The 22,395-nt window shown below is 43.1% G+C and overlaps 1 protein-coding gene across 1 annotated transcript in view; it reads left to right on the forward strand.

Annotated features, from left to right (window-relative positions):
• Positions 1-22,395, forward strand: part of COL4A2 (collagen type IV alpha 2 chain) — a 177,164-nt gene that overhangs the window by 38,109 nt on the left and 116,660 nt on the right. Inside the window, exon 4 of the mRNA XM_054970131.1 lies at positions 2,229-2,309. Coding sequence (XP_054826106.1) covers positions 2,229-2,309 — 81 coding nt within the window. The remainder of the gene's footprint in view (positions 1-2,228; positions 2,310-22,395) is intronic.

Raw genomic sequence — 22,395 nt, forward strand, 5'->3', positions numbered from 1 at the left:
ATTGTCTGTGGATTGCAGGATGCACTATGTAAGATATAACTTCTCCAGGCAAAATGTTGATGAGAATAAGTAAAGGAGAGGACACGGAGTCCTTTGCTTTTCAGGCACATCACTTAATGCCTCTGTTTCTACATAAATCATTTGAGTAATAAGAGGTGTTCCTAGTTTTCACAAAGAAAAAACTGGGTCATCACCAGTGATTTTACATTCTTTGAGTTGTTTGTACATAAATGGTAAGTTTTTTCCTGTTTTATGCATCCATGGTTTTCATTAAGAGTGCTCCTGTCTCCACAGACACACCAGGAGTTGTATCAACATTAAAGGAAATCATTTGCACTCAGGAAGGGGTGAATACAGGCCTGTGTTATTTAGCTATTGGCATAGCCAATCACATTTTCAACCTTTTCCAGTGATGTCTGTGTTTCAGAATATGTAACCACTTGTTCAGCATCAAAGGAGACCGTTTTCTGTAGCTTTTATTTTCCACCCCTGTTGGTTATAAGGAAATGTCATTTTGTCTTTGGCACTGTTTCATTTTAAAATTATTTCCAAGTTGAAGTAGACAAGTGATGTATGCTTAAAAGCTTTTGTGGTAGACATCAACTGCAAATTGATATGGGTCTGACAGTGCGATCTTAAACAGAGCTGTACCCTTCTTAAATCCATTAAAGTCAATGGGCTTAGAAAGGTATAACTCTAGTTAGGAGTGCTGTGTAAGTAGGATTGCTGAATGAAACCCAAATCACTCAACTCAGCTGTGCTTCATTTGATTCTGGGTTGCTATACTATTCCCTGCCCCCTTTCTTTCTTTCTTTCTTTCTTTCTTTCTTTCTTTCTTTCTTTCTTTCTTTCTTTCTTTCTTTCTTTCTTTCTTTCTTCGTTCGTTCGTTCGTTCGTTCGTTCGTTCGCTCGTTCGTTCGTTCGCTCGTTCTTCCGTTCTTCCGTTCTTTCTTTTCTCTCTCTCTCTCTGTCTCTCTCTCACACACACAGTTGTTAAGTTATTTAACTGTCTTCTTTTTAAAAATATATTTTTTATTTCATTAAAACAAAAGGGGACAAGCAAAGCAAATATAAAACTGTGTACTACAAGGATTGTTAAAATACAGAGTACAAAAGTCATAACCTTTATAGATATTAAAATGATTAGAATAATAATTAAACCTGTTAAGTAAATATTTTTCTAAATAAACAACACATGCAAAATTCAAACCTATTTCTACTAATTATTTTAGTAATAATAAAAATTTTTTTTTAACAATAACAGTGCTTATTACTTAATGTAACTGATTGTCATAACCTTTAAGAGTATTAAGATAAATACTATTAAAAATGCTGACCTTTTTCTATTCCTTATCTTAAAAAAATGAGAAAAAAATCCTTATTTCCTCCATATTTATCATAATCTTTTACTTATACTTTACTTAACAATAACAGTTGACTTTTTACCAATATTTCAATAATACAGTCTATTGTCTTTATATAACTAATTATCTTACAATCAAATTATAAAATATATCAATATGCAATCATTTTCAAATTTACAAGACTAACAGTGCAATCCTATGGAGAGTTACTCCAGTCTAAGTCTATTAACTTCAATGGGCTTAAACTGGAGTAACTCACCATAGGATTGCACTGTTAGACATCTTATCAATGTTATCCATTATAGGCTAAATATTTTCCCCATTTCTCTTCGAATTCTTTAATTGGCCTTCTATTTATGTAGTTCGTCAGTTTTGCCCTCACTGCATGTTCTGACATTCGTCCATCCAAATTTCCCTGGTTGGGCATTCTCTTTCTTTCCATTTACTTGTCATCATGACCACTCTTGCCTCCGTCAGCAAATACCAAAATAGTTCGTGTAATGGTATGTCAACTTTATCTGGTATTCCCAACCAGGGCTTTTTTTCTGGGGAAAGAGGTGGTGGAACTCAATGGGTTGCCCTCGGAGAAAATGGTCACATGGCTGGTGGCCCCGCCCCCTGATCTCCAGACAGAGGGGAGTTGAGATTGCCCTCCGCACCCGGCGGCGCGGAGGGCAATCTCAACTCCCCTCTGTCTGGAGATCAGGGGGTGGGGCCACCAGCCATGTGACTATTTTCAAGAGGTTCCAGAACTCCGTTCCACCGCGTTCCAGCTGAAAAAAAGCCCTGTCCCCAACAACATAGTCTGGGGCTTTATGACAAAATTATTTAACAGTCTTCTGATCTGTGCTTTGTTTTTTTCAGGGAGGAAAATCCTACACTGGACCATGTGCAGGAAGAGACTGTAGTGGGGGATGTGAATGTTTACCGGAAAAAGGAGCTCGTGTGAGTATCGGTGTCAGTTTACACAAAGAATCCTCCTACTTTGGCCAAGCCTGAAATGTATTGGTCCAAAGATCTGGGAGCTAGATAAGTATTATGCCGGCTACTGTCTGTGTTTTTTCTTCAGATATTTAAATTTGAAAAAGTCAGATGGAATGAATAGCCTCCTTTGTACTGAAGTATAATATAGTACATCCCTGAAGTAATACAGGTTCTATAATACATGTTAGATCTTTTTGGATATTGCAGGGGGCAGGTGCTAATGTAAGTGAATAAGGAGAAGGGATGGGAGACTCCACCCCCTACTTTCATGCAGCTATAAAGCCTGTGTGCTTAAATGAATGGTTCTTTCCATTGAATTGGAAATGCTAAAAAAACTGGGGTCTCAGTCACATGAAAAGAACGGGGTGCGTGTCTGTAAGTTCCAGTGAACTTTTATAGGTCAGGGGTGGAGCTTACTGTTACAATAGTCTCCCCATGTACCTTTGAAAAGTGTTTGGAAGCTGCGGTTAGAGCAGAATTCTGTGGCTCAGGTGCTGATCAGGGCCAGTTACTGGGAACATGTGACTCCAGTATTACAGCTGTTGATCTGCTCCTGAGCCCAGTTCAATATGTTGGTCTTATCCTTTAAAGCCCTAGATAGCTTGGGACCAGGATATCTGCAGGGCCATCTTCTCCCATATGTTCCTGCATCACAGGAAGAGGCTCTCCTGATTATCCCATCAATCGAAGAAGGTAGTCTGGTGGGCACATGAGACAGGGCCTTTTTGGTGGTAGCCCCACGATTACGGAACAACCTCGCCAGTGAGATGCACTTAGCTCCCTCACTTTCGATCTTTAGGAGGCATCTGAAGGCAGTTTTATTTAGCACTTCATTTGACTGATAGTTTTATATTGTGATTTTAAATTGAATCTTTAATGCTTTTTATGTCTTTTGTGTCTTGAGTGCAATATGGTTGAAAGGCAGCTAATAAATGTTTTAAATAAAAAAAACCCCTTTAATCTCTTTGGAGAGGGCTGTTGTTAGAATTGTCAAACGCATATCCCTTTACTGTGGTGTGGCAGCACAGTTTGATATAACAGCACCGACCCCCTGATTCTAAATATTTGTTCACAGCCTCTGATCCCAAAGTCTAGGATGTCTTGCTTCCTTATGAGTAAGGAACTACACCCTTGGACTCAACTGTTTGATACCTGTTGCCAGGGCTTTTTTTCTGGGGAAAGAGGTGGTGGAACTTGGTGGGTTGCCAGCACAGGGGGCAACTCTTGGCGGGAGGTGGTGCCCCTGATACCACATGTGCGTGCACAAAGTGCGCACATGTTCCCAGGACCAATGACATCACTTTGGGTCAGCTGGAACAAAGGGGGAGTTTTTAAAAGTTTAAAGCACCCGTGGCGAAAATGGTCACATGGCTGGTGGCCTCTAGACAGAGGGGAGTTTAGATTGCCCTCTGCGCTGCTCCAGCGGCACAGAGGGCAATCAAACTCCCCTCTGTCTGGAAATCAGGGGGCGGGGCCACCAGCCATGTGACCATTTTCAAGAGGTTCCGGAACTCCATTCTACCACATTCCAGCTGAAAAAAAGCTCTGCTTGTTGCTTTGTTTAAAAATGTATACCTCTTTTCTGAAAACATTCTATTGATTAAAATAATACAATTGTCAAATCAGCAACATTTTTACAGGGTTTGAAGATTTTGACTAATGTTAAAGCTAGACTTCCAACAGCTGTAACCATTTGTGCAGTGAACAAAATCATGTATTTGTCTTGGCAAGAAAACATCCTTCTAATTGGTCTAGCGCTTTAAAAAGTTCTTTGAATATATTTACTCACTTTACTCACAACATGAGAGAGATAAGTTGGTCTTCTTAGAATCTTCTAGCAATAAACACTGTCAACTGTATAGCTGCTTGCATCGTTAATTCGTTTAGAAGCTTCAGAGGCAGCGGGAATTAATGGAGTGTTTTGATCTTGCCATAGAGAGTGAGAAAATAGGGCCTATTGAAATGTTTTCTTTGTAGTTTCCCAGTGAGTCATCTATCCAGCAGCGCTTGAGTTAATCAGCCCTTCTTTTGATAATTGGGTCTAATAATGAAAAGCGCTCCTTTGCAGAGAAGTTGGATGTTCCAATCAGGGCCTTTTTGTGGTGGAATCCTTCCCTTTGACTATTGTATTAATTAAGATAAAAGGCAGGAAAGTTGATTCGCATTGCTAGACTTTCCAGAAGTCATTAAAATACTTGTTAAATTGTTTTGCAAGCAGAGGAGCCTAGTAGTAATTTATGAGCAACATATGCACTGCATCAACTGAAGCAGCGAAGCTTCTGTTTCAAGGAGTTTACACAGGCAATACAAGATGGATTATGGCTGGGAATATAAAGGGAACTTTTTTAAAAAAAGTATGTTGCCAAAATTTGATGAATTCTTATAGAAATATATAAACTTGACTGGTAGCTGCTAGAAATATTTAATACGAGTGAAAATTCATGCTCTCTCCTCCCATTAAATACAGCTTTTCTCTTATGCACTCTCTCATGTGCATACACACACTCCTTTTATACATACATCTCTCTCATACATTTAAAGAATACTTACACAGTCCCCTCATTCTAGGTATTTTTTTCTCCCTGCCAGCTGGAAAAGGCGGAAACACTTGGCATCTCCAATCAGATACCTTCCCAGATTTTAAGAAACGGCCAATTACCTCATTCCGCATGACAGGCTTTGAGGATTACTAGGGTCATGAGAACGGGAGTCTTAGTGCTGCTCAAAGTAACTTCAAACCATACATTATAGAAGAAACAGGTATCTACCTTCCTATACGGTTTTCTGTGGTTAGAAAGCTAAGCACAGTCATTCATCCCAGGAATCAAAACTGGTATAATACTGCCTGTCTGCGAATTGTTCCCTCCAAATGGGCATTTTACGCCACAAGCCTATTTTTGCTGAAATCTCAGAGGCTTGAAGATTGTATCATATCTTTAATGGACCCGATTTGGACATCAGGATACATCTTTCTTGCTTTTCTACCGAGAACCCATTTCAAGTTGGACTGACTTCAAGACCTATAACAGGCAGAGGGGAATCATGGAGGAATGGAAGAAAGACAAGACAAAGCCAAAGAGTTTTCCCCTTCTTCTTAGTATCAAGAACATCTGCATGCAGGCAGCACTGTTTATCCTAGGGGGAGATAGCGAGCTAGTCGCAGAAAAAGTGTCCTTTGAGATAATTTCCCACCTCACACGCTCCTTGAATCTTTAGGGGAGCTCTTTCCCTCATCATTTAAAGGGTCTGAAATGGAGGGGGTATAGGGCTCTGAGTGGGCATGTCCTGCAATCCAAATTTATCAGCATAACTTAGCCAAATTTACCCCCACAAATTGGAGGAGCAAGCATAGCTCCCATCCTGGCAGACTGAGGGCATGCACGTAGGTTCGCCAGTGCTTAGAGGCACGAGACAGCAAGCAATAAAGGAGCAACCCTCAAGGAGAATAACAACACGTACGGAATAAGAGGGCACTAACAATGAAAGGTAACAATACTATTAAAGATATATTTCAAGATAAATTACAAAGGTTAAGGCGCAACCATGCTACAAAGCCACAAATACAAAATATATAAAGAAGCACTCAATAAGCAAAAGGTCAGCGGCAATAATACATGCAAAACACTGCATAAGGTGCCAGAACCAGTATTGTTTAGAAGCAATGGTGTTTTACCACCAAAAAAGGTATCACTTTAAACTCTATTACATTATACTCTTTTTTTCTTTTCTTTAAACAGGTGTCAGCAAAAAGGGGGTACAGGGACGCCCCACGACTCTGGAAAAATGAGCACCTCAGAAAGAGAATGGCCATTCTCTTTCTGAGGTGCTCATTTTTCCACCAAAGAGCTTCATGGTGGTTCCTGCTTCTCAGGTTTAACTGATGTAGCGACTCCTGAGGAAGATACACCAAAACAAGTAACTTGCTGGCTCCTTGCTGAGTCGTGGGGCATCCCTGTACCCCCTTTTTGCTGACACCTGTTTAAAGAAAAGAAAAAAAGAAGAGTATAATGTATTAAAAAGAATTTAAAATAAAACTCACCTTTTTTGGTGGTAAAACGCCATTGCATCATTGTTTCTTAACAATGCTGGTTCTGGCACCTTATGCAGTGTTTTGCATGTGTTATTGCCGCTGACCTTTTGCTTATTGAGTGCTTCTTTATATATTTTGTATTTGTGGCTTTGTAGCGTGGTTGCGCCTTAACCTTTGTAATTTATCTTGAAATATATCTTTAATAGTATTGTTACCTTTCATTGTTAGTGCCCTCTTATTCAGTACATAGTGCTTAGGGTGAAGAAGTACTTCTTTTTATCTGTTCTAACCTGACTGCTCAGCAATTTCATTGAGTGCCCACGAGTTCTTGTATTCTGAGAAAGGGAGAAAAATACTTCTTTCTCTACCTTCTCTATCCCATGCATAATCTTGTAAACCTTTATCATGTCACCTCTCAGTCATCATTTCTCCAAGCTAAAGACCCCAAAGTGCTTTAACCTTTCTTCATAGGGGAAGTGTTCCATCCCTTTAATCGGGTCATTTCATGGAAAAAGAGCTAGAGGGACTCATTAGCACAACTCATTAGCATATGCCATGCCCCTTGCCATCACCGGAACTGTGTCATTAGCATAACTGATTTGTATATGGCACGCCCCCTGACATCACCTATCCTGGCTACTTTGGACCCAATCCTGGCCATTCAGGGCTGAAATTGGGCCCAAAATGGCAAAAAGGGGCTGAAAGTGGCCGAAAAGGGTCCAAAATGGTCAGGATCGGGCCGCTGCTGAGTGGGAGAGTGATCCACCACCCGACAGAGGCCTGACCTGGGCCATTTTGGCCCCAATCCAGGCTGAAATGGGCCCAAAAGAGCCAAGAGTCAGGTGGGCGGGGCCACCTGACGTGATCTCTTTGGGGAACTGCCAGAATTGCGTTCCTGCGCGTTCCCACTTGAAATGAGCTCTGCTTTTAATCATTCTAGTTGCCCTTTTCTGCACTTTTTTCAGTGCTATAATATCTTTTTTGAGGTGTGGCAATTCTGAGGTGTACCAGAATTGTACACAGTATTCCAAATGAGGCCATATCATTGATTTATACAGGGACATTATGATACTAGCAGAGTTGTTTTCAATTCCCTTCCTAATAATCCCCAGCATAGCGTTGGCCTTTTTTATTGCCGTCGCACTTTTTAAATTGCTGTCGCAGGTCAGTCGAGGCAACCTCTGTGCAGGACTTAACAGGAACTGGGAAGATTTGCCTGATCCCATCATAGTTAGAAATCCCAATTTATTCCCTGGTTGTAATCACAGTAAGTTCCAAATTACACGTGATGTGGAGATACCCATAATGGAGCATGAGCAAGAGCATAAACTGGTGTTTAGCAGACTGGTGTCATTTGATGCTGAACTCCAGAAAGGAGTATGGAGCCAGAGAGGAGACCAAGAATAAAAAGCAAAACCATATCTAGGTGTATTAACCAAGAGGTAAAAACACAGTCCTTTTTCCTCTGAATCCCTCATCGTTCCTCCTAGCCAGCTCCCTGGCCAGACTTCTTGGTTCCCAGCTTCCTTTCCCTTCAGCCTTCCTTGCACCCCTAACCCTGCCATCTGCTCAATCCCTTGAGGGTTCAAGGGTGGAAATAACAAGGCTTCCCTTCCCCCTCCTCCTACAGAAGGGGTAACAGTCAGAATAATCTAAACAGCCTGAGAAAATCTGCTTCATTTTGACCTTATACCCTACAAATGAATAGACAAAACACAAAGGCTGAAGCACCCTAAATGTACTTCAGATACCCTGCATTTTTTAAATAGAAGTAATAAGTTTTGGAAGTAGATTGTTCTTAGCGCTTTTTTAATTTAACAGGCTAATGACTTGTATATTCCGATGCTCTAGTGATATGCCGTTAGAAAATGAAATGCTGTAAATAATAAGAACAGGAAGCTTCCCCCCCCCCCCACCCAAAGGGCTGAAGAATATCCTCCCTTGTTTGTTCTGGACCTTTTTCTGGGACTTTCTTGCATCGCTAGAAAAGGTCAACCTCCTACTATTAATACACAAAAATTTCTCCAAAAATGTTATAAATATGCATAAACAAAGGAGACTTTAAGATGGTGCAACAAGAGCCCCGCTGTGCTGCGTGTCACTCCCAGAACCATCTAGACGAGGCTTAGATGATGGAATTTAGCATGTGTGTACACACTCACAAGAGTACATTCACACACAATTTAGGCAGCTTTGCCAGACTCTTTAAACGTTTGTACTGATATCTGAAAATTCCATATTCTTGACTGTCCTAATGAGAACATATCAAGCTAGTTGCTGGTGTTCGTCATGTTGGCATGTACTCGGAATTTACTGGTTTGGACTTCCATTTTCCAAGTGGCAGTACAAGATGTCACAAAATATTTTATTTCAATTTTGAACACTGACCTTATCGCAAATATGTTTGGCTTTGGACAGCAGGCAGACCGTCTAGGCTAGAGAGACAAATTTGGCATATTCCTTCTGCCTTCACCCCTTGGCAAGACTGAGACAACTAAGAAAAGCACCTCTTTTTCTAAAGCCATGAACTGACATGGTCAAGCAAAAGTGCAACGCTAGATTTGAGAGTCAAGCTAGGATGCTCCCACACACACACGCACACAATCATCCCAACAATCTGAAAACATTTCTTTTAAGCAAGTTATTCATAATATATATTTGACAGTTAAGAGACGGGACAGCTACAGGGAAAGCAGTATGAAAAGCTCCCATGCATGTGTCTTGCGGTAAGATTTAGAACATTTTTGAACATTAAAAAAGATGGACTTTTTTTAGCGTTTGGGGATACTGCGTGCAAATTTACAACTGAAGTGTGCTCGGAACAAAGAGAGATGGCTTATCCCTGTTTTCAGTTGGTATTTGTATTAGATGTATTTTAGTGAGTTTTGGCTTTTTAAGCTGCCTTGAACAAAAAAGCTAAGGGGGAATAGAAAAAAAAATTATATCCATAATGCCGTACATTAGGACTGTGCATGCATATGTTACATAAATGCTATACAGCCCAGATAGTATTTTTTAATTTTTATTATGGAAAAGTTAAAAGAGAGAACAAAAGAAAGTAAAACAACAAAAGACAACTACAAACACCTTTTTGCTTGTGTTTACAGTGTGATCTCGCACCCTGTAATTCTGGTTCAGGTGTGGTACAGTGGTTAGAGTATCAGATGAGGACAAACTGATTCAACTCCCCACTTAGTTATAAGATTCACTGAATATCATTGAATCAGCATGTCCTCTCAGGCTAACCTACTTCTCAAGGTTGTTGTGGAAAATGGCAGAGGTGTGAGCCACATTTTGCTTCTTGGGAAAAGGGGTAGGATAAAAATGCTAAATGTCAAGCATGTCTACATAAATCTATTGCTGAACAAGAAATGTAGGAAACAGTGTCTGAAAGAAGGAGATGTGGTGTCTGTAAGGGTTTGTAGAGTATCACTCCATGTAGCCACAGACTTCCCTAATTCCCTGTTTTGACTAGCCCGAATCCACAGAGAGATTCCCAATGTTCTTATCTTCAGACAAGACCAGCCCAGGATGGTGGTGTTTCCCACAATGTGGAGAAAAAATTAATAGTTCAAATATCCACGCTTTTGTCATCTAAATATGAATCTTGAGTTTGCTACTTCATTCTGTTTCCAGTCTTCAGAGCACCACGTGAATAATTTCAGATTGATCTGTCATGAGTAGAGATAGGCATGAACCAGGAAAAAAAGAACCGTGCGGTTTGTGGTTTGTCACGTTTCATGAACCACGAACTTTCATGAACCTGCCCCGGTTCGCAAACCGGTTCGTTTGGTTCATGAAAACGTCACATCCAGGTCAGCAAATCGCCATTTCCAGGTCAGCAGAAGGTCACTTCTGGGCCAGCAGAAGGCCACTTCCGGGACAGTAGAAGATCTGCAGGAAGTCCATCCCCTGTTGCCTAGGAAACCGATTGATCAGCACCAAGCTGTCTGCATGGATGAACCAAGAAACAATCTAAACGAACCAGCCTAAAGTTCATGGTGGTTCATCAGAAATGGGCTCTGATGAACTGCCGGTTCACAAACCACAAACTGGCCTGGTTCGTCAAACTTTGGTTCATATTTCGGTTTGTGCCCATCTCTAGTCACGAGTTACATTCTTGTTCATTCCACTGACCTGTTATCTTTTCTATCTGGTGTTAACAACCCAATTGCCCCAACCACTTAGAGTCATCAGTGTATAACAGTTTTTCCTAAAGAAACTTTTGTATCAAGGTATTTGTTACCTTTTGAAGTCAATCTGTGTGTTTTAGGAATCATGTTCTCTCATTCTTGGATGGCAAATCCCTAAACCTCAACTGAAATGTAGATTTCTTCCTTCCTTCTTTCTAAAGTTCACCCCAACCCTCCTCTTCTACCCTGGTCAGTTAAAACTTGGATTTGAGATGAGGTATTATCATTAGGGGTGTGCACTAAAAAAAATGCATTTCAGTTTCAAATCCAAGGCTTCCGAATAAAATCTGTTCTGTTATTGTTTGTTTCTGGTGGAGAGGTGTTGGTTCAGATCTAATCCGTTTGTTTTTTTCCATTATCATAAGTTTTCACCCTGTTGTTCGCAATGAAACCTTCGGGACTTGTTGGGGCAGCTATTTTTGCAGTTAACGGCACCAAAATCACACAACATGGCGTCCTCCCTCTAGACTATCAACCCCCAAGTTTGAGCACACACAAAATTGGGGTTAAGTTTTTACAGAACCTCAAGAACACTTTGGGAAGGTGTCAAGAAGAGTGTTGGGCTTTGTTAATTGTTTATTAATTTCGCCTTTGCCTACCCCAAGGCTCTGTCAATTTCACCTCTCTGGTCTAAAACTGTGTGGGACTGCAACCAGAGGGTAGCAAGGAATGGAAATGGGCTGGAGCCACCATCCATAGCTGGGCTTGGACCTGGAGAGGTTATAAAGGGCTGACGTTTCCCTTCTGCATTTCACAGCCCCTTCACAGAGCTCCAGTGTATAGCAAGCCTTTGCCCTGCCGCTGGCTCTGTCTTTTTAAACCACCCTTTGCATCCATTGCATCTACCATTGCATCTCCCAACACTTGTTCTTCATAGGTTAGATGTCTTGTGTAGCTACCTTGGACTTCCTTGGTGGTCTCCCATCTAAGTACTAACCAGAACAACCCAGCTCCCGAGATCTGACAGGGCTGGGCGAGCCTGGACCATCCAGGTCAGGGCAAATAAAACATTACTGACTCATATTTTATACCATGAGAAGCTACAGTTGTTATTGCAGAAGAGTAAACTGCAATTTTGTTGTAGGCATGGTTAATACTGCAGATTTGATTAAAAACACCTGGGAACAATGGTCTTGCCAAATGCAAATACATTCTCTAGAGATGCTTCTGCATTGTAACACACTGTGCTATCGTGCATTCCCCATGACTCCTTAGGGAGAACTAGTTGAAGGTCCGGTCCAAGTAACGCACTTCAGAGTCCCATTGATTTCCTTGGGAATCTTAAGCACGTGCTTAAATTTTACCCATTCAAACCAGTGAGATTTGAAAGGACTTGTGCTAGAGCATGCACCAAGTTTGAAGCTGTTGTACTCAAGAAGTACAGTATTACTTTACAAGATACGATTCACATTTCAGCCCTGGCGTGGATGGCCCAGGCTAGCCTGATCTCAGAAGCTAAGCAGGGTTGGCCCTGGTTAGTATTTGCATGGCACACCACCAAGGAAGTCCAGGGTCACTACACAGTCAGGCACTGGCAAACCACTTCTGTTCTTCTCTTGCCTTGAAAACCCTATGGGGTCACCATAAGTCAGCTGCAACTTGACAGCATTTTACATGCACATATTCAGATTTCAAGTGCAGAACTGGCAAACCATTAACAAGTGCTCAAGACTTCAGATATTTGCTGTTTAGCAGGATGGAATATATATTGCTCTTACTCCAGTGATACTCAGTGGCTCAGGATGCCACTTGTGGCTCTTAGCACTGTTTCCCAATGTGGCACCTGCCCCATGTTTCAGGAAAGTGGGCAAGGCCCTTGCCAGTGGGGCATGTAGTTGGCAGGCGGTTTCCACTTCACGATAGCTGTGGCCAAAGGAATGGGTAAGCTGTGAGCTTCCTTGAGATGCAGGCTTCATGCTAGGAATGGAGGTGAATATGGCTCTTTTGGTTGATGGCAACTGCAGATGTGGCTCTCTGTAAGCCACAGATTGAGTACCACTGCCTTTTCCCATCGACTGCAGAAGCATGATCCAAATTAAAGTAATTTAATTTAATTTCTTACCTGCCCTTGCTACAAGTGCGCTTAGGGCAGGTCACAACAGTACCCAATAATAGGAGAAAAGAAAAGTGAAGGCTCTCTTCCACGACATACCTGGAGAATGACCATGCTTGGTGGGGATCAAGATCACAGCAGCAGGCTATCATCCCAATTTACACCTGTTCATTAAAAGATGTGCAGAAGCTTTGCACATTATACTGGACTTTCCCCTGTTTTTTCCCGGATTCCTGAGCATACTGAGAGCTAAGCTACAAGTGACGCCTTACACAGGTTGGACACTTGTCAGCTTCCCTCAAGTTTTGATGGGAAATGTAGGCATCCTGGTCTTGCAGCTGTAATGGAGAGCCAAGCTGTAAAACCAGGACGCCTACATTTCCCATCAAAACTTGAGGGAAGCTGACAAGTGTCCAACCTGTGTAAGTCGTCACTTGTAGCTTGGCTCTGAGAGAGTGTCCACCTGTTTATCATTGTATGCAGGTAGTACACATAAACCTTGCCAATGAACACTGTAGAAGAAACCAAGCTCGACATTGTGATTAGAAAGAGATTGACTGTTGGGTCTGTGCTCACTTCCCTCACCGTACTGCATGTGGTATTCCTACGGCACCAATCCCATGGACTTTTGAACATTATCTATCCTGGAAAGATGGTTCTCTTAGCAAGCTTAGTTGGTTAAAAGTGAAGAATTCTACCAAAGTATTGTCCTTCCACAGTACTGATTAGGGACAGAGCTCTCTACCCTGACCCTGATTCCTGCCTGTGTGTGTTCATTCTCTCCAGATTCCCAAGTGAAAGCAACACCAATCTCTCAACTGCATGCTAGAAATTATTTTTCACAGAATATCATGTAAGGGATGATTCAGGTTGGGGTTGGTGGATTCAAGGTAACCTCTTTGACAGGATGCAGGGACTGAGATGGACAACTGAAAGGGAAGCTGCCTATTTCCCTCTCTATCCTCCGATTCCTTATAAAGTGTCGAGATCAGAGGTTGGAACTACCATGCAATGGTCAAAAGGGATATTCACAGTTTTCTGCATGGTAGTTCCAACCAGAGTTTTCTAGTCTGCCCCACCCCAAGAGGTGCCAGAAAAAGAAGAAAACGGAGGACTTCTGCAAACGCTCGTGTGTATGGAGGGTCACAGTGTGGTCTTGTTGAAAAGAGGTCCCTGCAGGAGCATCCAGGTTGTTGCACTTCTCGGTTCTTTTTTCCTTCAGTTTAGGAATGCTAGGAGACTCAGATCTTAACTATCCAAGTTTTCTTCCACATGAACACATGAAGGTGCCTTATATTGAATCAGACCATTGGCTCATCAAGGTCAGTATTGCCTACTCAGACCACTCTTTAAAGACTCAGGTAGAGGTCTTTCACACAATCTAATACCTGATCTATTTAACTGGAGATGCTGGGGATTGAACCTTGGACCTTCTGCATGCCAGACAGATGCTCTACTACTGAGCCACAGCCCCTTCCAGGACAATTGTTTCTTCCTCTGACTCACACAGTGGTAAAGGAAGATTGTATGGCACCAGTGCAAATTACACCTTCAGATCAGGAGACAATTTCTACTCTTTGCTCAGCTGTGTACAGGGATCACATTAGATGTCTGTTTGGTTTCCAGAATTTGCCAGGATTACTTGAGACAACTTTCCCATCTTCCTCAAATCCAGGACCCAAGCAAAGTTATAGTATTATCAGGGCTGGCGCATCCATTGAGGCAGGTCCGGCAACCGCCTTCAGCGCTGAGGCTCTGGAGGAGGCACCAGGGGCGAGGGTGCACGCTGTGGAGCTGGTGGCAGCAGCACATGGGCAGCTGAGCAGGAAGGATGGGAAGCCACCCGCACACCACCCCGGCTGCCTGCCATGCCTGGCCTTCAGCCTCCCAGCCATCCCGCGCCGCCGCTGTCGCCAGCACATGCCCCCAGCTGGGAGTAGCCGCCGCAGGCCAGGCACAGCAGGCATCTGGGGTGGCGTGCAGAGCAACGGAGCAGGAGGGCTTGGAGGATGCATGCATGCCTCCCCAGCCACCCGCCATGCCTGGCTGGGAGCACACGCCAGTGGCAGCAGCACGGGGCAGTCTGAGCGGGCAGCCCTCCCACCCAGCCGTCTGCCGCCCCGCAGTCCGGGTGCGCACATGCGGGGGCGGGCAGGAGCAGACCTGAAGCTGCCCCCTGGCCTCAGGCGCCAGAAACGCTGATGCCGGCCCTGAGTATTATGAGAAATGGCAGAGTCAAACATCCCCCCCAATTTCACATGACAGCTTTTCATTCTGTCTTTGTAACTATCTGGAAACAAGATTTTCTTTCCTTGAGCTAAGTTCCTGACACTCACACTGCCAGTCTAAGCAGAGTTACACACTTCTAAGTTCACTGACTTCAGCACATTTAGAAGGTTGTAGCTCTTGTTTAGGATTACACAGTTAATGGCATAAACCTCTTTGAGCCATCTTTATTTCATGAGGCTTGTGTACAGCAATCACTACCTGTAGTGAAGTGTGCTGTCTTAATCAAGATCCTGATCACCTGAACAAGGCTTGGACTTTCAGGGAGTCATTGCATTTCTGTATCTCGATGATGTCTTGGTAAGGTGTCCATCTTCCACCCGAGCCCTTCCAGATCTTAGGACTACTGCAGATTGCCTTGATAGATGTGGCTTTACGGTGAACATGGACAAGTTCTAACTGCTGCTGGGACTCTCAGGAGTAACTTTGAGTACCATACAAAACACCCCACAAACAGGAAAAGGTCAGGAGGTGTTCATGTCAGTTCACTCAGATCTCATGCTGTTATTCTGACTCCTGGAAATGTTCAAATCTTGTCAGGGAACAATGAATAAAACTTGGTCACATCATGTCTTTTCAGAGATTTCTGCTCCTTTTTCAGCTGGACAGCAACCACAGGAGGTATTTCTGAGACAGCCCCCTCCTTGACTCCTGGTCATGACCAATGCCAGACCGTTCAGCTGAGGGGCTCATTGCCAGGAACTTGTGGTTCAGGCAGCCTGAACAGCCAGTAAAAGTACAAAGAAACCTATCAAGTTGGCCTGGTCCAATTTCTGTTCAAAGCTGATAGCAGAGCATGTTCTCATTGCTTTTTTTATTGTTTACAATATTTTTATACTGTGGAGACTTAACAGATAGGGCAGATCTGTTTTCCCAGGGACCCATCCTGCATCTTCGTCCATCTGTCTTTCATTTAGCTGCCTGGAAGTGGAATGGCAGCTGCCAGCCAAACCTGGTTCTTAGGGTCTCCGTTCTTGCTAACTTCAAGAAGAAAAGTAACTAACAGTTTATCAGTCCACTGGTGTGAGAGAACAGTCTAATAATGCCAAGGCCAGACCAGTAAAGTCTTGGAATTACTCCAGGTTGGTTTATATCACAGTCTTAAGTAGACTTAGGGCCAAACTACAAATGACGAATGACACAGGTTGGACACTTGTCAGCTTCCCTCAAGTTTTGATGGGAAATGTAGGCAGCTTGGCAGAATGTTGGACAAGTGACAGTTGAAAAATCCATTGGACAGCAGTCAGAGAGCCAAGCTGCAGGACCAGGACGCCTACATTTCCCATCAAAACTTGAGGGAAGCTGACACGTTTCCAACCTGTGTCATTCGTCACTTGTAGCTTGGCCCCCAGTCTCTGCTTTTATTCTTTATGGTTGCTCTGATGGTTTGAGATCTCTCAGAGATGGGGTTGCTGAGAGGCCTGGAAAAAATTTCCTTTACTAGAGGCTTAATTTGTGGCAATGGACAGTTGAAACTTTTAGGGGTGTGGAGGTACATCTTGTGAATCATGCCCCATTAGACTATCAAGGTGGATTAAGGTCGATATAAATCTTGTGCACAAATCATTAAACATGATCCTCCTTTGGATGTTCCTTCACATTCAATGAAGGGGTCAGCGGTTTCACTCTGGACAAACAACTGCCTTTCTGAATAAACTCTCCAGTTTATAGACTCAACAAGGCTTCTATCAGGTCTTCATTTCACACATTTACTTGTTCTTACCACATAGTCCTCTGTGGAGAACTTTTTGCGGAAGTCAATGAGACATTTCTCCTTCCTCTTCCATCAGTACAGCTCCCCCTTCTCATCGTCGCCCACCAGCCTGCATGGCTGTTACTCCACATGGGTCTCGTGACCTGAGGAATCAACATCCCCAAGGGGTGGGGGGAGTGGGTACCGTACAAGACAGGATGAGTCAGTTTGGTGTAGTGGTTAAGAGCGGCAGGACTCTAATCTGGAGAACTGGGTTTGATTCCCACTCCTCCACTTGAAGCTAGCTGGGTGACCTTGGGTCAGCTCTTCCAGAGCTCTCTTAGCCCCTCCCACCTCACAGGGTGATTGTCGTGAGGATAATAATAACACACTTTGTAAACCGCTCTGAGTGGGGGTTAAGTTGTCCTGAATGGCGGCATATAAATCAAATGTTATTATCATTATATTATTCTCTCCAGCTATTGGACCGTTTCCCTTGATGGATTTGTTTACTTACTTTATTTATACCCACCTTTCTCCCCAGTGTGGATCCAAGATGGCTTACATAATTCTCCTGTCCTCCATTTTATCCCCACAACAACCCTGTGAGGAAGGTAGGTGGGACTGAGAGAGAGTGTCTGGCCCAAGGTCACCCACTGAGCTTCCATGGCAGAGAGGAGATTCAAACTTGGTTCTTCCATATCCTAGTCCAACACTTGATATCCACTATACCACAGTAGGGGTTGGATCCAGACTAAATTTTTCACTCAGACACAGTCTTCTGTCACTGGAACTGAATTTTCTTGACTCTCCTCTCCTGCTGTAGCCCACTGATCATGTTCCTGGGGACAAGGGTCCTTCAAGAACAGGGTGAGAGACAAATTGGGGGTCTGCAGTTAGAGATGGGGAATTGGTGGAAATTACCTCTCCCCTTCCATTAGCGGAAAATTTAGCCTGGATCCAATCTGTGATGTCATCTCAGTTGAAAGACTGCCCTACATCATCATCATCATCAGGAGCCACTTCGTAGAAAAAAGAGCTGCAGGAACTCATTAGCGTAACTCATTAGCATATGCCATGCCCCTTGACATCACCGGAAGTGTGTCATTAGAATAATTGATTTGCTTATGTCACACCCCCTGACATCACCTATTCTGGCAGTTTTGGACCCAATCCTGGCCATTCAAGGCCAAAATTTGGACCAAAATGGCACAAAGGGGCTGAAAATGGCCAAAAAGGGGCCCACAATGGTCAGGATTGGGCCGCTACTGAGCGGGAGAATGATCTATCACCCATCAGAGGCCTGATCCTGGCCGTTTCAGGACTAATCCTGGGTGTTTGGGGCCCAATCTTGGCCTTTGGGGCCCGAAAGGGGCCCAAAATGGTTGAAAGGGGCCCAAAATGTCCAGGATTGGGCCTGAAATGGCTGGGATTCGGCTGCTGCCAGATGGGGGAGTGTTCCCTCACCTGGCAGTGGCCCAATCAGGGCTGTTTTCACCCCAACTTGGGATGAAACCATCCGATCCAGGCCGAAATGGGCCCAAAATGTTTTGGGCACCTTTGGGCCTTGATCGGGCCCAAACCGGCCCAGATTGGGTCAGTGTCGGGCAGGGGAGGGGTCCCTTGCCAGGCACCGACTCAATCCTGGTGGGTTTTGCCCTAATCCTGGCCGAAATGGGCCCCAAATGGCCAACCAGATACAGCCATTTTCCTGTGTTTGTTTCTGCAGTCCCTAGAAAAGTCATTCCTGGAGTTGCTGGACCTGAGCAAAGGAATAGCCATGAGAGTCAGGGGGCTGCAGTAAGGAGGCTGAAATGGGGCCAAAACAGCCAGGACCGGGTCAGTGGCAGGCAGGGGAGGGTTCCCCCACCCAGCACCAACCTGATCTGGGCCGTTTCGGTCCCAATCTGGGTTCCCCTGCCCAGCACCAACCCGATCTGGGCAGTTTCGGCCTCAATTCAGGCCGAAACAGGCCCAAAATGGCCAAAACTCAGGTGGGCGGGGCCACCTGACACGTGACCTCTTAGGAGAACTGCCTGAACTGCATTCCTTCGCATTTCCCATCATCATCATCATCATCATCATCATCATCATCATCATCATAACAACAACAACATTCAACTCATATACCACCCTTCAGGGCAACTTAATGCCACACACAGAGCAGTTTGCAAATGTGTTATTATTATCCTCATGGCAATCACCCTGTGAGGTGGGTGGGGCTGAGAGAGCTCTGAGAGAGCTGTGACTGACCCAAGGTCACCCAGCTGGCTTCAGTCAGAGGAGTGGGGACTCAAACCCGGCTCTCCAGATTAGAGTCCTGCCGCTCTTAACCACTACACCAAACTGGCTCTCTCATCCCATAGGAAGACCTTTCCAGAACCCTGAATAACAGTAAGGAGATTGAACACTAGTTGATGACAGTGAATCAAAATATTTAGTCAGTCATCTGCAGACTCTTAATCAGGGGTGAGATGGAGAAGGCTCTTGATTGTGGCTTCAAGGGAAAAAATGGGAGGCATTTGTGAGAGCCTGCAATTTACAGCAGAGAAGCAGCAAAGGACACGGACACTTATCCTCTTTTCCCACTATCCATTTTTCTACTCAAAATCTCTCTTGTCCTACCCTGCTGTTCCCCCACCCCATGGGAACGAGATTCGTTTCAAGCTACGTCAAGATAACCTATTAATACAAAAGTGTTTTTGAAAAGAGCAATTTTGTGATTTGTGATGTTACTTGTAGAGGAAAGCAGCATGGCATGGCCTGATTTCGTTAGATCTTGGAAGATAAATAGGGTCAGAACTTGGATGGGAGACCGTCAAGAAAGGCTGGGGTTGCATGCTGGAAATGTAAAAAGCATGACGGATCATTGTATCATATGTGGTGGACTTGTGAGGTAGCTAAGCAATACTGGGGAGATATAATAGAAATAATTAATGAGGTTTTGCAAACCCAAATAAATAAGAACCCAGAATTGCTGCTACTGAACCTGGGGATGGAAGATGTTCCAACACAGTATAGAACATTGCTATTTTACATGGTTACAGCAGCAAGACTTTTGTACGCGCAGAAATGGAAAGTGCAAGAAATACCAACTATAGAAGATTGGATTTACAAATTGTTGTACATGGCAGAAATGGACAAAATGACAAGAAAACTGAAAGATCTTGATCCAGGAGAATATATTGCAGACTGGGGGAAATTGAAACAATATTTAGAAAAAAAAATGGGATGTGAAAGGAGGACTGTGGCAGTTTGAGAATTATTAATGTGTGATTTTATAAAGGGGAGAGAGAAGTAACTTTACCATTAATGGGGAAATTTAGTTATTAATCAATCTAAGCTAATACTAGTATTAAGAAGAATGCATTAAAAATAGATAGGTTAAACAGGGAGATGTAGATTGGATACATCAGTAAAATGGAGATACAGAAGAATTTGAATATGCTTAGAATAAGTGATATAATATAGATAAGATTTAGAAAAATTATAGTTAAGAGTAATTTAAATAATAAGACGGGCTAAGGGTTGGAAAGCTGTTGGAAGTCTATAAGGAGGGGGGGGAAAGGGTGGGAGTTGATATAATTTAGGTAAGATGGGGAATTTGTGTAATATTTTATGTACTCACCAATAAAAATTTCTTTTAAAAAAAAAGAAAGAAAGGCTGGGGTTGCTCTGCAGAGGCAGGGAATGCCAAACCACCTCTATTCGTAACTCACCTTGAAAGCCTTTTGTGGAAGTTGCTGTGAGTCGGTTGTGACTTGACAGCACATACATCAGTAATGTTTCCAGTACTTGACTGTTGGTTAAAATAGTGGTTCTCAAACTATGAGTTGGGACCCAAAGGCAGCTTGTGCCTCTCTTGCAGCAAATCATGAGGCTAGCGGGGAGATAGTGGAGGAATGGATGAGTTGGGAGAGGAGGCTCAAGGGTAAATTTAGGTTTGCTTTCCTCAGCATCATGTGTGAAATGACTGCAAAATGCAGCCTGTTGCTCAAGTATGCTGTATATACAAGTGCTAAAAATGAAAAATAAAATATGTCTCTCCATTGGTAATGAATGTGAGATTCCTGTATTTTATGTTGTGAAAGAGGGAAGAAGCCTGGGGTTACTTTGCAACGGGATCCCAGAAGGCAGACTACGTTTAGAAATGGGTCCCATTCAGATAGTTTTGAAAACGAACAGGTAAAAAGGATATTAGATACTGTATAATTTAGAGGGAGATCTTATTTCCTGCATATTCTGCCCACCCTACCAGGATATAGAGTCACCTTGGACAATATATTTAGGGCATCAATAAAGGAGTGCAAATTATTGATTAATTTTAAAGATCATTTCCCCCTTGTAGAAAAGCTGCTTGGGTGAGGCTATTTTGCAGAAAGAAAAATGGCCCAGTGGAGAAGGGTTGAAGCAGTGCCCCCCACTGCTATTTTCCCACTCCTAGCTGCAGATTTCCATACCTGCTTTTCATTTTTTAAAGAAGGCCAAGGAAGTCTTAATAATGTTAATAGGCAATCTACCTTAATGGACGGTGTTGCTATGATTACATGTAGGTGGTGTATTAAAGGCAAATGTAGTCCTCTGTGTAAGCACCGAATCATTACTGACCCATTAGTTTAGAAGTACTCTGATACTGGGGGATTCCAGAAGCTGATGTATGGACTTTCTTTTAAAATATTATCAACTGGTTGTGGTTATTGCAGCCCAGTTTGCAAGTGGTCAAAAATTAAGGAAACAATCAATTTACACAATGGAAGAAGGAAAAAAAAACAGGATGCAATTTCAATATGGTGATTCAGCCTACAATAATTGGAAATTTTTTGCACCTCATTATTCCTAAAAACAGGCTACACAGAGAGGGTCAAACAAAGCCAAACATACTTGGAGAGTTAGAAATATTTCTGATGAGAATTAATGCATTGGAGCCTGTTTACGAAAGGAAAGGCAAAGCCTTAAGTAACCTTAAGGGAATTAAGCCGAGGAGTTTAATATATGGTAATTTCGTTGCTGAGGCTGAATATAATTCACATATTGGGAAGTTAAGAATAAGGAAGTATTTCATGTTTACTAGAAAACAGTTAAGAACAAATTAGAATGGAGAGGGGCCTTCCTTGGTTTAGTGCTAGAATACCAACTCGGCATTCAGAAGATCCCCGGTTCCATCCTTAGCACCTCTAGTCAAAAGGACTAGTTAGTAGGTAATGTAAAAGACCAACTCTCTGATCTAGGATAAGGCAGCCTCACATGTTTATGTATAAATCCCAAACAGAATTGGCTGTTTCATTGTCCATCTTTCCTTGGATGGTTGTCAAGGAACCCGAGGGCATTGAAAGGGCACCGTGGGGCATTCATAATGATATGATGCCCCAATCCTGGGCCATTCACCTAAGATCCTTCCTGCTGACACATATACTGGCCATCTTTTCTCAGAGATAGACTAGTTTACCCATACACTGATGCTCTACGTCTACAGTCTCACTGGCTACCTTTTGTGGGAGGGGAGTAAATTGCTCAAAAAGGAGCCATGTTTTGACCAAAGAAGTGGCAGGTGGAAGAAGGGAGGTAGAGTGCTGAACTCTTTCCCTTCAGGCCTTTAAACAAAAAAGGAGGTTGCTGCTTTTCTTCAGTGTGACTAATAGAGAATCCGATGAGTCCTCAGCACACTTCTAGAAAAGGGAAGATCGTGGAAGCTGCTCTGTGCTTTGTCTGCCAGCCCAGAATGCAAAGATTTATTGTTGGTCCTTGAACAAAACCTTCTAACATTGTGAATGTTTTTTTTCTTCAAAGAATGT

This window comes from Eublepharis macularius, chromosome 1 (genome assembly GCF_028583425.1).
Source record: "Eublepharis macularius isolate TG4126 chromosome 1, MPM_Emac_v1.0, whole genome shotgun sequence".
Classification (NCBI taxonomy): Eukaryota; Metazoa; Chordata; class Lepidosauria; order Squamata; family Eublepharidae; genus Eublepharis; species Eublepharis macularius.